This window comes from Salvia hispanica, chromosome 3, assembly GCF_029641045.1.
Source record: "Salvia hispanica isolate PSC_SH4W2 chromosome 3, Shi_PSC_v1, whole genome shotgun sequence".
NCBI lineage: Eukaryota > Viridiplantae > Streptophyta > Magnoliopsida > Lamiales > Lamiaceae > Salvia > Salvia hispanica.
This window is the reverse complement of record NC_142694.1, coordinates 38195387-38209441: the sequence shown is the minus strand read 5'-3', so window position 1 is coordinate 38209441 and position 14055 is coordinate 38195387. Positions and strand designations below refer to the sequence as shown.

General features: G+C 36.6%; 2 protein-coding genes across 4 annotated transcripts; both read right to left on the bottom strand.

Moving 5' to 3' along the window:
* Positions 1 to 651: 651 nt before the first annotated feature.
* On the bottom strand, positions 652 to 4012 carry LOC125216639 (short-chain dehydrogenase TIC 32, chloroplastic-like). 2 transcript variants are annotated; one of them, XM_048118397.2, is made up of 8 exons: positions 3720 to 4004; positions 3109 to 3340; positions 2790 to 2869; positions 2459 to 2612; positions 1944 to 2022; positions 1414 to 1498; positions 1285 to 1331; positions 652 to 982 (listed from the first exon to the last, which is right to left on the bottom strand). In XM_048118397.2, exons 1-8 carry the CDS (start codon positions 3823 to 3825, stop codon positions 812 to 814), a joined length of 954 nt encoding a protein of 317 aa, XP_047974354.2. In that variant the 5' UTR covers positions 3826 to 4004; the 3' UTR covers positions 652 to 811. The 2 variants fall into 2 exon arrangements, with proteins under 2 accessions (XP_047974354.2, XP_088923796.1); XM_089067670.1 differs by having other exon boundaries at positions 845 to 982; positions 1285 to 1336; positions 3720 to 4012.
* Positions 4013 to 4529: 517 nt separating this feature from the next.
* LOC125215465 (uncharacterized) lies at positions 4530 to 10856 on the bottom strand. Of its 2 annotated transcripts, XM_048116887.2 has the most exons (10): positions 10629 to 10856; positions 9433 to 9620; positions 8445 to 8587; positions 8209 to 8253; positions 8080 to 8133; positions 7219 to 7323; positions 6904 to 7110; positions 6449 to 6534; positions 5127 to 6142; positions 4530 to 5014 (listed from the first exon to the last, which is right to left on the bottom strand). In XM_048116887.2, exons 2-10 carry the CDS (start codon positions 9611 to 9613, stop codon positions 4797 to 4799), a joined length of 2055 nt encoding a protein of 684 aa, XP_047972844.2. In that variant the 5' UTR covers positions 9614 to 9620; positions 10629 to 10856; the 3' UTR covers positions 4530 to 4796. The 2 variants fall into 2 exon arrangements, with proteins under 2 accessions (XP_047972844.2, XP_088923795.1); XM_089067669.1 differs by lacking the exons at positions 8080 to 8133; positions 8209 to 8253; positions 8445 to 8587; positions 9433 to 9620; positions 10629 to 10856 and adding an exon at positions 7532 to 8044.
* Between the last annotated feature and the right edge of the window lie 3199 nt (positions 10857 to 14055).

Genomic DNA, 14055 nt, shown 5'->3' with positions numbered 1-14055 from the left:
TCCTTGATGAGATTTATTTATATAGTCTCGCCCTTTGAGGTGAAGGCAGCGATACCAAAGGATGGAGATTGGAGGGAGTATATTTCTACACACGGAGGGGGCGGATATGCTTTTTCGGCTCGTCTCTATGGTGTGAAATGCGGATGCCGCACCACCCTTTTTCGCTCCTCCTCCTTACATTCAACATCACCCCATATCATTAAATCCTTTTTGTTTTACAGATTAAGCAAAAATGAAGTGCATAAATCGTAATTTAATCTTCCATCTCATCTCAAACTGTATAAATATTATTAGTATATTTATAAAATTAAAGATAAAAGTAGACAGGAAATAGATTAAAGGATCACAATTTAATTTTCCTCCAATGAAAAACTATATCAATTAATTTATAAAAAGAGTATAACAGAACTGTATAATTAATATAGTATATTATTACTCCTATCTATCCGACTTTTACTTTATTTTATTTTATTCAATAACCAGATTTATCTCAATTTAATATTTCTGTTTATTTTAGTAAATCTCATACTATGTGTTAATAAAAGATGGGCTTTAGGCACATTGTATGGGCTTTTAGGCCCAATTTATTCTTTCATATTGTCTTTTTCAATAAAATAAATAACTGGACTCCACTAAAATAAATAATTGGGCTAATTGAGAAATTCAAAGGGTGACTTCTTTTCAGAATTATAAGGTTTCTCTGAACCAATTCACTGAAAACGCATCAGAAACCTATATTTTCTCACTAACATGGTCCAAAAGTAACCAAACAGATTATTATTCTCTACAAAATATAACACAAAGTTCTAGACTAAGTTGTAGATTTGTCTATGAGGTTATTGGTGAAGTCCCATAGCTTTCTAGCCAGATCTTGATCTTTAGCTTGCAAGCTTGTCTCAGCCAAGTTACAGTCAGCATAGTATTTCCCAGTCATGCCTTTAACATCCGGATGCAATGCGACGTAGCATGTTGTTGCTGCTCCCTGCAATTCATTCAAGACGAACATGCCAAATGTCTATAATTGGAGGCTTTCTTGCACAGGTCACCACTGTCCAAATTTGTGTGGTGCTAAAATTCATAACCAGATTGAAAACTGCGGATTTTATCAGAAGACAGTGACACATTTGGACCACCAATGCATATATATACACACACTACCATGCTCAAAGTGGGATGTTGAAGTAAACAGCGCTATTTCATTATGTTTTACTGCCATCTCAAGAGCCTAAACTTACTTCAAAAAGAAAGATAAACATGACTGTTCTTGCTAATGAGGTAAAATACCTGGTGAACATCTTTCATCACGTGCTTACCAAGAGCTGCAACAAGACCTGAACTAGCCAAAAGAGAAAAGAATTGGATCGGATACTTAACAGTTATATAAGATGAATTAACTGGACAAGAATATATTACCATTTAAAAAGCTGTAGTGACGGAAAAGATTTGTGGCAATTACTCCGGGATGAAGGGAGTTAGCTGTTATTTGCACATTTTCTTCCTTCAAAAAAAAGAAAGAACACTTTATTATACTCCTGAATGAGACATGAATGAGAGTTGCTATGCTAGGCACATTTGGAAAAATAAAACTTGTGGATGCAAAAATGGGATAAACAAATCTCCTGAATGAATGTATTGCATGTTAATTATTAAAATCATCTTCAGTCACCAACGTAATTGAGTCAAACATATTTGTAGCTTCTACGCTTTAAACTACACAGTCAAGCGTGTTAAGAATATAACTAAATAAGGCACCTATCCACATGTGTCATGGCATGCCCACTAGAAAGGTTGAGATTTTATGATCAGGTAGCTACAAGGAATGCCTTCTAATATCTCGAGAAAAAAATATCTTGCGCGCTTCTTCATCCACTATTGTGAGGATGGGAAAGAGACATTTATTTATATGAAGATCAGCTGACAAAAAACTTTTCGTCAACCAATACCTTCAAACGCCTAGCAAGTTCATTAGCATGCAGCACGTTAGCAAGCTTTGATTGTCCATAAGCAGATAGGCTGTTGTACCTGTACATCACCACATGCATCATTTCGTGAGACTGGAATAATAACACTGGTAAATCTAAGGGTTCTTTGAACATTTTCATAGATATATGTTGGTACTTCTTGGATTTCCCATTTTTATCAGTCTATGAACTGAGAGGAAACTTTTTCTCAAAAAATATCGCAACTACCAACCTGCTGCAGAGATAAACGAAAAAACTCTTTCCCAAAACTTCTAGGCTATATCAAGACTTATTTTTCTTTATCAACCTTTTTAGGATATACCGATCTGAATTAAATGCATTACAAATGGGAAGCCTCAATTTACAGAAGTGCACAAACCTCTCATTCATTATACTTATGGTAAATGCATCTTGAATGCAGCATAATTCTTATCACACCAAGAAAGACAGACTTGCAATAGATATATAAAATAGATTTCTGCTGTTTAAGAGCATACCCTGATTCATCATTAATTTTATCAAAACGGATTCCTTCATTGTATGGAAATTTGTGCCTTCGGGAAGAGACATTTATGATCCTTCCTTCATGCTTACATTTATCAGCAGTTTTCTTCATGGTTTCCAGCAACAAATTTGTCAAGAGGAAATGTCCTGCAAAAAGACACAACTAGAGTGCTGTCATCTAATACAAATACTTTAATAGGAATGCAACTCTTAATAACTTATATAATTTTTTGTCAATCAGCAATCATCAACCTGTATCCTATCGAAATCAAAATTTTAACTAATTTCAGTCCATGATATACGTTGAGTGCTGAAAATTCTTGCCTACATGGTTTGTTGCAAACTGCAGCTCTATGTTTTCTTCTGAAAGCATGAAAGGTGTTGCCATAATGCCAGCATTGTTTCTAGCAAAAAGCAAAACAAGGAGACACCTTAAACGTAAAAGGTAAATATAAATCATTAGAACCATTACCCAAAAGAATGAGCCAAGGACTTAGTAAATAATGCCCAGAAAAGAGAGATGAGGTTATTCAGTATGTTTGGTAAATACAGGTGAAGTTTATCCTGTGTTGCCATCGTGGTCTTATCTAATGAGCATTATTAGTAGCTATGAATATATATATGTGTGAGTAATGATACTAACACTAGCACATTCAAAGGAAGGCCCAAAGAATTGAAATTTGACGCAAAATTCCTGATTGATGTCATAGAACTGAGGTCCAACTCCATTGCATCAAGTTTTGCATCTGGAACTTGTTTGATGATTGCTTCCTTAGATCGATGACCCGCACCGACATTTCTAACTCCCATAATGACATGTACACCGCGCAAGGCAAGTACCCTCGCAGTTTCAGCCCCAATACCACTTGAAGCTCCTGTGAACAGAGAGGGGCAAGGCTAGGTCATGAACTGACTTCGCACAAGATATGATAATACACAGCAAATTACAATTGATGCTCTGGTTTCCTTATTTGTGATATAAATCGATCTTATAAACTGATCAAAAATAACTTCAATCCACCGATGTCATCTAATCCACCGAAACTCCAACAAACAAATTAGAAGTTTGCATATTAAAAAGGGAACAAGGAAGAATATTGTCTTTCCTAGGAAGAAAGCAGAGATAGAAATAAATTCACTGGTATCTTTGCAAAAGGAATTGAATATTCAAGTTTCAGCAGATTAAATTAGCTCGAATATATAACAATGAGAGTGACGCATATTAGTAGAAATACAGAGGTAAAAATGAATAACCTGTAACAATGGCGGTGAGACCGGAGCCATCAATTCCTTGGGTTACTTGCTCCGCCGTGGAGGTGGCATAATAGCCAAAGGGCCCTTTATTGCTGAAGAACCACATTTTCTTCCTCACGGCATAACACAGTCACTGATAGATATCATAACCACCCTTGATAGTGTGGGCCCTTCTTCAAATCCACTATTTTAAAATATTCATTTTCAATGTTCTTTTTATTTACATAATGACTAGACTTTAATTTTTAATACTATGATCCAATTGTTTAAGATTTTTTAAGTTTGTTGTAAATCCATAACAATCCAATGATGAAAAGTAAGTAGATGAAGAAAGTAGAAACAGTGTAATTAATGAATTATAGAATCTGGTAATCGACGATTGGTAGTAAATCCTGAAGGCTTTGGGCAGATAAACAGGCAGCAAAAACCCAAACAAATTGAAGCACCAAAACGCCTTCCAGATCTCCCGCGAATTGTAGAAAACCGGCACAAACACGCGGATCGGCAGCGAGAATCCGCCGGAGAAGGACAGCTGCCCCTCCGAGAAGGTTTTTGGGTACTATTGAGTATTTATCTGTATTAACAAAACTAATATTGACCCACATTATTGTCACATCACGAGTAGGGCCATTAGTTTGCATGATAAGTAAATCTTTGGAATGAAATGTTGATTCTCATGTTAATAAGGGCGATATTTCTGGTAAGCGATAAAATTATCGATGTTAATATTTCTCTTATTAACCAAAGACTATTTTTCAGCTCCAATTTGACTATCATTCATACATTGAGCAAGTAAACCAGTACCACACATACCCCAAAAAGTTGTAATTAATAGACAAAAATTATCGACAGGACATTTAATAAAACCTACTTTACAAATGCAGCAAAATTCCAAGATTCCAACCTCCTAAACAGTCTAACCCCCCCAGCTGATCACTGCTCGAAAACAAAAAATCGGATTCCTCGATAAAATTTCCTTCACTTGTCCGATGGACGACCACTGTAAAACTGTAACCTCTGCAGAGAAATTTGAGGGCAATGTCCTAAACTAAACAAATTCTGAACAATCAAATGTACCTATGGGGTAGCTTTTTGTTTCTGTTTCGGTATGTATTTGAGTTTCACGCTCTTGTCAGGCTTTCTAGTGACCTGAACTTGAATGATTCTGCCACACTGATTCTCACCATTGCTTCTAGGAGGACCTGATGCTGGCTGAACGTCAGGGCGTCCAGGAGGTTCACGCTCTGATGAAAGTGCTAACTTTATGTGGTCTCCGGCAATAGCTTCCTTCCATCCTGCACCAATTTGGGATTTATTAGGCTCATTGCAAGGCAATAAAGTAATACAAGAATTTAACTTGGAAATTTGTGTCCGTATAGAATGGGCTAAAGGTAAAACAAGGCATACTCCTGGCAAGAAACTCTTTCACAGCTTCACTGGAGAAAGGCATCAATCCTCCTTGAGCATTATCATCTGAGATGACATGGAATTGCTTCCCGTTTTGACAACCATCACTGTCCAAGGACTGTGACTGCCCAGATCTTTCACTTGAGGGAGTATGGTTATGAACCTTAGTCAACATAGCACTATCCTCGAGATCTTCATTGATTCTACCAACTGTCAGCACGTTCTTTGTCTCACCACGGCTAACAGGCCTCCAAAGTTTTGAAGGTGCTCGGTTGGTGCCAGACTGCAGAGAATTACATTTCACAGGCTTTTCTGAAGCATTTTTCTTCTTAAGCTGCTCTGCGCTGCAAGTATCTTGTGTTTCATTTGGGGGACTTGCTTGCTGCTGATCATAATAACTTTTCAGCGTGACAGGTATAGAACCGATAATCACCTCACCGCTATTTTGTTCTATTCGGTTACTTTCCACTTCTTGCAAAGAAGGAGGCCTCGGGTTCTCCCAATCATTGTTATTTTTGAACTTTTTGGTCCAGACTTTGCATCCATTCTGAATTCTTCGGTCTTTGGATGGACCAAGCTTGTGCATAAGTTCAGGTTTTAATGTTTGGGGATTCAAGTCTGCATGGAGGCCATATCGGCTGCCCCTTTGTGACTTCAGAGCCTGCAAGCGGTTGGTGGCTGCATGCCGGTGACCATTTGCAACCAACATCTGGAGTTCAACTGCTGGGGAGTCCCTCTGTTTCTTATGTTCGCTGCTAGCATCAAACTGCTCTTCTATATCTTCATCTGACTCTTTGTTTTGGGGTTGAACTGAGTCTATGGTTGTAGGCACATCTTGTGAGTTTGAGTTGGAGCCGGATGGGGATGAAATATCAGATGCTTCGGCTGAAGTTGGCCTATCTACAGCATCAATGTAGACATTCAAATTGCTGCCGCACCCACAGTATTGCTCCCTGACCTTGTGTTCTTTTTGACGACGCTTTTTCTGTTTTTTCCTCTCCACAATCACCGCTTGCCTAGTAATATTTCAAACAAAGTAATCAGTGTTGAATCATTTGTTCCAGTTCCTGCAACCTAATCCACTTATGGATGCCCAATGTCTTAACCCTAATTTCGTATGAATTTTTTATCGGTGTTATACATGTCTCAGGTCTAAGCAGTTCAAGAATAGTTACACACAAATATAGCAAGCATATCTCACTAAAATATAACCAAGCATTCACAGCACTACCCTCTGTTGGCAAATCAACCATGCAAAATTACACCTACAAACAAATATTGTGTATCTGCAGAAACATTTTGCGTCAACAAATGGAATCTACCTTTTTTGTTCAGCTTCTTCCTCCTCCACAAGTAGCTTCTGACATCTCAAAGCCTCTGCATCCTTGTCAGCGACCCATGCCTTGACCTGGTTGTGAAAGCGTAACAACTTAAACTGTAGTATACTGTAAATCCAAGTTATTTGAAGTCATGACAACTAAGCCAAAGATAAGGGGAGGATACATAGCAGAGGTCAAATATACTTCCTGTTACTGAAACATCACTTCCCCCAACGTGAAAAGAAAGAATTTGGTTGAAGCTACAAATAAGGCTAGGAGAATGAATGTGTATAAATGACAAAGGCTAAATAATATTGAACCTGTATATTTTTTTTTCAGTGACACCCTACTGAGATTATGCAGAGCTGTGCATGGTTACTTTTTAACAACGGCAGGGGTGGGGTATTCTTTGCTAATTACTGAAAAGTTGAAAACTAAGAGAAAATAAGAGCAAATACCAGTAGTTGCTCAAAGAGGAAGCTTGTAAGCGCTACTAGGTTCTTCAACTCAAGGCTATTTTTAGCAGTTTCTCCATCAAAAACATAGTTCTGCACAGAATCAGCTGTACCAGCACACAGAAACGTTCTCTCGCTGGCATCATCAAGGATGCTAAACAGTTCTTGTGAGGATATTGGTAATCTGGAAGGCTTAGCTTGGATGATATCCTGGGATGAAGAAAGAATTGTATGAAACATTTGACAAAATGAAGGCATTGCATGTGGCAAAACTATACAAAGGGCATTACGGAATAAAAATAAATGAAGCCTCCTCACCAGCAGTGTGGCACCAGCCTTCACATAAGCCTGTGGGAGAGTCCAAACCCCTCCTTTAAGGAGAGAGGAAGACAAAGCTTTAACTACCGATGATCCTGGAATATCCTGAGAGGATGATTGAAAACCAAATAAACAAATGTGAATGTGATACTGGATGAAAATAAAGTATGCCGGAAGATATTCAAAGAAAAGAAAGTGAATTATTACCACTAAATAGTGCTGACAGAAAACATGGGCAAAGTAATATTTTTAATGTAAGAATACAACATACACCTCATAACATTACGGAAAGTGGTTAAAGACTCCTACTAACCAAAATGTAAATGAAAGGAGATATTCCACTGCAGAATCCAAAGAGATCCAATCTCATTTGAGAAACACAAGAATTAGAACAGTATTCCATAAATATATAAACATTGAAACAAATCTAAGTTCAATCAATGAGAAAGGGGAAAGAATTTTTAAGAACAAGCAATATGTATCCACATATATAGTACTATAGTTCAGGAGCTCAAAGTAACTTTTCAAAATATAAATGAGCAGAACCACAAGTTCCACTTCTAGAAAAATTCTTTCAGAATCAATTGGAAGGATGTGAAATTGTCAATGATTAAAGAAATAATAAAGACCAATTTCAACTACATTGAAATAGGAGCTCATAATACTCAAGACTCTAAATCAAAACATTAAAGCTTTGTGCACACTAAGGGTCATCTGTGCAATAATTATTCACATTCACCAGGTATGATAGCATAATGGATGACTCCTCATGTTAAATGGCATAGGCTACTAAGTTTTGCATTAATCATAATATCATAACAAACAAATTATATAGAGATAAAAAAGGGAGAGCATAGCTACCTTAAGAATTATGTCATTAAATGACACCAGTTCATTAGCATGCTCCAATGAAAGCTGCACACAGCAAAAAGTGAATTTTTGAAATATAGTGGAAAAGCAAAAAATGAATGCAAAAAAGAAAGTAATTACCTCATCCCAAAATTCAGCTAATAAATCCCTATTTTTGTGCCATTCCTACACAGCATCCACACAAACATTAAGTATTATAGAATGTGAGACTCAAAATAAAATGTTGGTGATATTCTCCCAGATATCAACAACTAATAGATAATGTATCATATGGATAGATGTTTAAGTAATGCTTCATAGAAAGCAGGCTATTAATTTGTGTGTGTTTCTTAGGTGCTTCAGAAAAGTTTGGCAACCTTGTTGATATTTAAGGAGCGGCGGTGCACTCGAATATGTCTTCTGTAGTTTATAGGAGAACAGAACTCCCGGTGACACTTCTCACACTTTTGCATCTGAACTTTTACAGGTGCCAGCAAGGGCCAACCAGAGAAATCTACAACTAAAAGAAGAAACAAGCATTAATAGCCAAACAAAATTTAATATCCAGAACCTACCAAACATGCCCTTTTGCAAAACAAAAAACAAGATCTAGTACAAATCAAGCATCCAGTGAAGGTAAACACTGCACTGGAATGAGTGACAAACATCAAGGAAATCCTTTCGCCTGCCGATGGTGCTTGCAGTGTTTGACATATGCCAAAAACCAGCAGCCACTGGGTGCTATTGTTAAATGTTGGACATTGTATCTAGCATTGTGAAAATAATGAAACAACTATCAAATGCAAATTAATTATAAAAAAAATTAAGTGCACCCAAATCGAATAGGACACAATACACTTCTACTCTACTTGCAAAGTTCTTTACAGAAAATGTGCTGGCTTCAGACAGAATTGTGGGTAACTGATCAAGTGCAGAGGACAATTACAAGATTGTAGAGGAGCGGCGGTAACTTAATTATTGAGGCAAGAAATGAGGAGCCCATCTGTTAGGTGAACAACCCTAATTTTCTCTTTCCTATGGGCCATAGAGTGCAGGGCTTTCGGCAAATAGCCCAATTATTTAGTACAATAAAGAACCGACGAAAAACTTGAACTAATAGGAAATGTGGTCTGTACATTTATTACTCTCAGTACATAACACTTACACACCGTAAATGTTATTAAAAGAAGTATACAATGTTCTATACTGTTGCAAACAAAGTGTATCACATCTGTATGTATTAAATTTGTATACCTTAAATGATGAAGATAGGATCACATAACCCATTTTATAACCACACAATTAAGGTATTTTTTGTTCGTATACTGTGTACGGACAGCCAAACCTGTTAAACGATATTAATACCTGGTTGATCTAAGGCATTAAGCAATTGAATCCACTGCACTGGACCATCCACTGTCCTTGGAAAAGGGACAAGAGGCTCCTTTCCTGTAGCTTGTCTGATGAAGGTGCCTAGGGAATCATTCCCTGCTTCTGATTTCATAGCATTGAGAGTTCCACTTGAGTAGAGCTTTGCAGCAGGCATTTAGGTTCTGATTACAATTATCTCATTTAGAAACACTTCATAGTTTAATGACATAAATGATCATATATCAATTGCAAAATGACAAAAAAAAAAGTCAGACGATAAAAGAGAGATAGCTCATACAAGAATGCAAAGATTCATTAAATGAAGCTCCTAATGTCCTACAACATTTACTAAAATGATAAGCATGGTTTAGGTATGATTCCTTTCTTGTTATTGGATGAGAAGACTTGATTAATCGAACCACAGGCTGCAGACGAACATAGCAAAATTAGTAAAGCTACTTAAAATGTGTAGTGAACTATTGAACTTACACAAAAGGAGTGTTTATAAAATTGAATACATTCTTCCATAAAGCAACTAATAAGCTAATAAAGTTGCACGTTAAAATGAAAAAGAAACACATCGCATGAAAATCAGAGGAAACTGCTCTTCTTAACTATCATTATTACAGATCAGAGAGTTTCATGATTGTCCTGATGCCAAAACATGACTCATCTCGGCATGTCTTTATCAAGAAATCCATAAAACTAATATGTAAGTAAAAATCTCGCACATCTTCCTTAGGGTGCAGCATATTGCTTACTTTTATGTAGCCTAACAGTCACACGCATAAGCATTTGATCATTTGCTACCGTGCCTAACATCCAAAGTATGGATTATTTAACTATCTCAGCAGAATAACAGTGTCTATAATAGAACCAGAAATACACTAAAGCAAGAAGATTGAGAATTAGTGCAAAACCTCATTCTAACTACATAGGATCCAGTTCAGGCGAGTATTAAATCTTAATAAACTCGTACTTCAATTCAAACTTATTCGCAACCCATAAAAATCAAATTCAAACATTATGATCGAAAATCAATATGATGAACCAAGAAAACCGACATTGGATTGAATTGAATTCGCTACCAAAAACAAATAATGGTAAAAGAAGAAAACAAAAAAAGAATCCACAAAACAGCTGTAGGGTTAGTGTGCTGGTGATCTGTGACCAAATCCAAGGCCACTTACCACTGAACGAGAAATCACCGGCGACTGAACGGCGTCGCGTAAACAGGAAATGGAGCCAAATGTATATATGAAAAAGAAACTCAGGAATCGCCGAGAGCGAATGCAAATAGGGAAAAAAAGATGAAAACACGAGCGGCTATATATTATATTCACACCAGTTCTATGAAATTCTTTTTATTTTTGGGGTTTTCTCGAAAATGTAAGTAAAATGATTTCATATAATATGAAAAAATTGTAAGCAGTAATTCACTCACTCCGAAACTCTGAATAAAATATTATTATTATATTTCGTATATAAGGTGAGAGGTACATAGTACTACACTACTACCTACTAAGATTTTTAAATACTATGAATTTGAAATGCTTGTAACCCGGAAGGAAATGGAACATAATTCTTGAAATTTCTTCTTTTTCATCACTTTGCACTAAATAGTAGTAGTAGTAGTAGTAGTATTACATTAGGGGGCATGTGAAAATATGAGAGCATAATAAAGGGCATAATCTGGAATTAGGTCGCTGTTGTCAAGCTTTAGATTTGTCATAGGTGAAGTCTTGTGACCACTGCTGAACCATCCTTGTATCGCCTCTGCTTCGTCCAGCTATATGCGGATCCTTCATGACATCCTGCGCGATCACCCTACTCGATCAGTGACCAAGGCAACGGATGAAGAAGCACTTGGATAAAATGAAAAAGATGCATTTGCATGCATTACCCTGACCTCCGGAATCCACGGACCCTCATCGGCTTAAGAAAATGCCATACTTGCGAAACAGTATCGGTCGATCCATGCTATCCTTATCACAACAATTCAAAACTAAATCAGCCAACTTCTTGGCTAGCCCGAGCGGCCACTCCCCTGCTAACATGTCGAGGATGCTGTCTAATTTTCCTCTTTCGAGTGCACACTTAACATCCCTCACTGCCACTATAGCTGCTCTTGCAGTTAAGAGCCTTAATAGTACCATTCATAATGAATATACATCTGATTCAGGAGTGAGCTCCCCAGTTTCAAGAGACTCGGATCAATGTACTCTAGATCTTTTGAAACCAAACCTTGTGAAGTTAGTACATAATTTTAATTTAGAAAATGATCATTGTTTCAAACAATTCATAAACGCAAAATGTTGACATAATTGAGAATTTTTAACGCTATTATGCTAATAGGCAAATCTTAAGGTTCTGAAAAGATTACCTTAATCTTAAACTCTGAATCGCTCTGAGAACCAGAGGACAGCAACATCTTTATAGCTACCTTGTTATGGCTAAGTATTCCCTTGAAAACACTTACATACTTTCCCTCTCCAACTTTTTGAGATGGTTTAAAATTTTCGGTAGCCTCAATGATAGTATCAGAGAAACTGGTTCCGAAAAAATGTGCAGGCAATATTACTGAAGGATATTCTGTATGCACTGCCCTATATCTGTTAATTTTCCTTACAGAAGAGTCTTACTCCCTCTGGAGTTCATCCCATGTCCCCTTATATGTTATCAAGAGATTCACAGCTTGAACAAGCTTGTCTTCTAGCTCTCTCTCTGAGCAGCGGGCCTCACTTAGTTGTCTTTCTAATGCAGGCTTCTGGACCCTGATCAGCTGAAGTTCTTTCAGAAGATTTTTCATTTTCTCAGTTTCTTGCCTTACTCTGACCAATAGTTCCTCAGTTTCTTTAGTTCTGTTAATCTCGTCCTTCAAAAGATTTTCTGCTGCCTCAGCTTGAGTTGAGCATTATAACTTATCGCATCTTTCAGATTTATATGTTAAGTAATGAATGAAATGGAGCTAATCCGGATAAAAGACTTTGCAAGGAAAATTAAAATTTCTGAAACTTCAGTAAATGTCAAGTTGATGAAAAGAAACCATCTTATGCTCAACAGCAGGAAGCATGGAAGTCAAGTGCTTATGTCTATGTTGCATAGTTGTAAGTTTATGATAGTTTTCAATGATAGTTTTCCTTATCGAAATAAGTACTAGGAGTAGTATTATCTTCCAATGATAGTTTTCCTTATTGAAAAATAGCATTCTAGACGAGAAGAGAGTTTGCAATATACTACCACTAACAAAGAAATACCGATTCTCACCTCTGGCAGGGAGCAAACCAACCTATCATTAGTATTTCACCATTCGTTTTCTAAAGAAAAAGATAATAGAAGACTACAGACTAACATTCTCTACTCCCTTACTCAGAGCCTCCCAGACATCTTCTCCATGTTCCCATCGATATGGCTCTTTAACTGCTGTCTGTTTCGACTTCTCAATGACTACCATAGTACTATGCTTTTAGTTCATTTTCCAGATCATGTATTTCTTGTTCTTCATATTTCGAATCCTGGAATATTATCTTATCAAAATCAAAATCTATAAATCATATAGCATCTGCAACCACATTCATGTTATGTACAAGGACCTTATTATCAATTGTATCATTCATGAATGACAACTAATCCCTTAAGTGCATAAAGCTGAAAGATCAACTGCCTATTTTTCGAGCCACAGAAACATACAAATACGTTTCATTCATCCACATGGTCCAGAGTCCTCCTAAGATATTAGTATCATTTAAAGTCATAACAAATGAATATCCAATTGTTCATAGCTCTATCATACCACTTTCAGAAATAAAGATGCACTCATCTTGACTTGTCTCACCCACTGCTGGAGCCACGCCTAATGCCCGACCTACATCTTCCATTGATCTAGTTGAGTGCTCTTAACAGGTACACTTGTATTTATTGCATGTGAAAATGGCACAACAGTGTTTGAATGAGAACGAAAGCCAACAGGCATAAAGAGAATGAATGTCAATGCCCACCGCTTTCATAGGGTGATACGAAGAATCTCACAATGTACCAAACAAAAAGAGTGTCAACACGCATTTAACAAAGTTATAAGCAAGGGTCTTCTTTAGCATCTCAAAATTCAAAACTCTGAAAATGTGGGATTGGGTTTTGATCGTTACTTGAAGGTGTGGCCATAGTGAGAAATTAGATATGGGGTTGGAGAGGTGTTGTGAAAACTAGCTATGCCAGTTTAGTGATCCATAGAAGTATATTTGAATGATAGAACGGAGTCTTTCTTGTTTAATATAGGGCTTCTCTTATTTCACAAAATGAAACTACGCGTTTACATACATATATATAATTGATAATGGATAAGGTAATCCTGATCTCATCATCACTAATACCATGTTTATCTATAATTCTTTCTTATCTATAATACCATCCTTATATCTCTAATTTGGTCTACATAATTCTAGATTTATACATAGGCAAAAATTAACAAATATCTATTTCTAGAATTATGTAGAATGAGGACCAATTTTCAATAATATATATAAAGTAAACTTGAATTTTATGGGGATAGTTTGCAGTAACTTCAGCATCCTTTATACTTTACCCTCTTAATCTTTTCTATTTTATTTATATCTTATT

What these genes read in the sequence shown, in the direction of transcription:
- LOC125216639 (XM_048118397.2), bottom strand. Translation starts at nt 3,825, where the DNA reads ATGTGGTTCTTCAGCAATAAAGGGCCCTTTGGCTATTATGCCACCTCC. An exon ending in TCTCACCGCCATTGTTACAG is followed by an intron (nt 3,341 to 3,719) that starts GTTATTCATTTT and finishes CTCTGTTCACAG; the next exon opens with GAGCTTCAAGTGGTATTGGG. An exon ending in TGATGAAAGATGTTCACCAG is followed by an intron (nt 983 to 1,284) that starts GTATTTTACCTC and finishes AATGAATTGCAG; the next exon opens with GGAGCAGCAACAACATGCTA.
- LOC125215465 (XM_048116887.2), bottom strand. Translation starts at nt 9,613, where the DNA reads ATGCCTGCTGCAAAGCTCTACTCAAGTGGAACTCTCAATGCTATGAAA. An exon ending in TAGCTGAATTTTGGGATGAG is followed by an intron (nt 8,134 to 8,208) that starts GTAATTACTTTC and finishes TGCTGTGTGCAG; the next exon opens with CTTTCATTGGAGCATGCTAA. An exon ending in TCCTCTTTGAGCAACTACTG is followed by an intron (nt 6,535 to 6,903) that starts GTATTTGCTCTT and finishes TTTCACAACCAG; the next exon opens with GTCAAGGCATGGGTCGCTGA.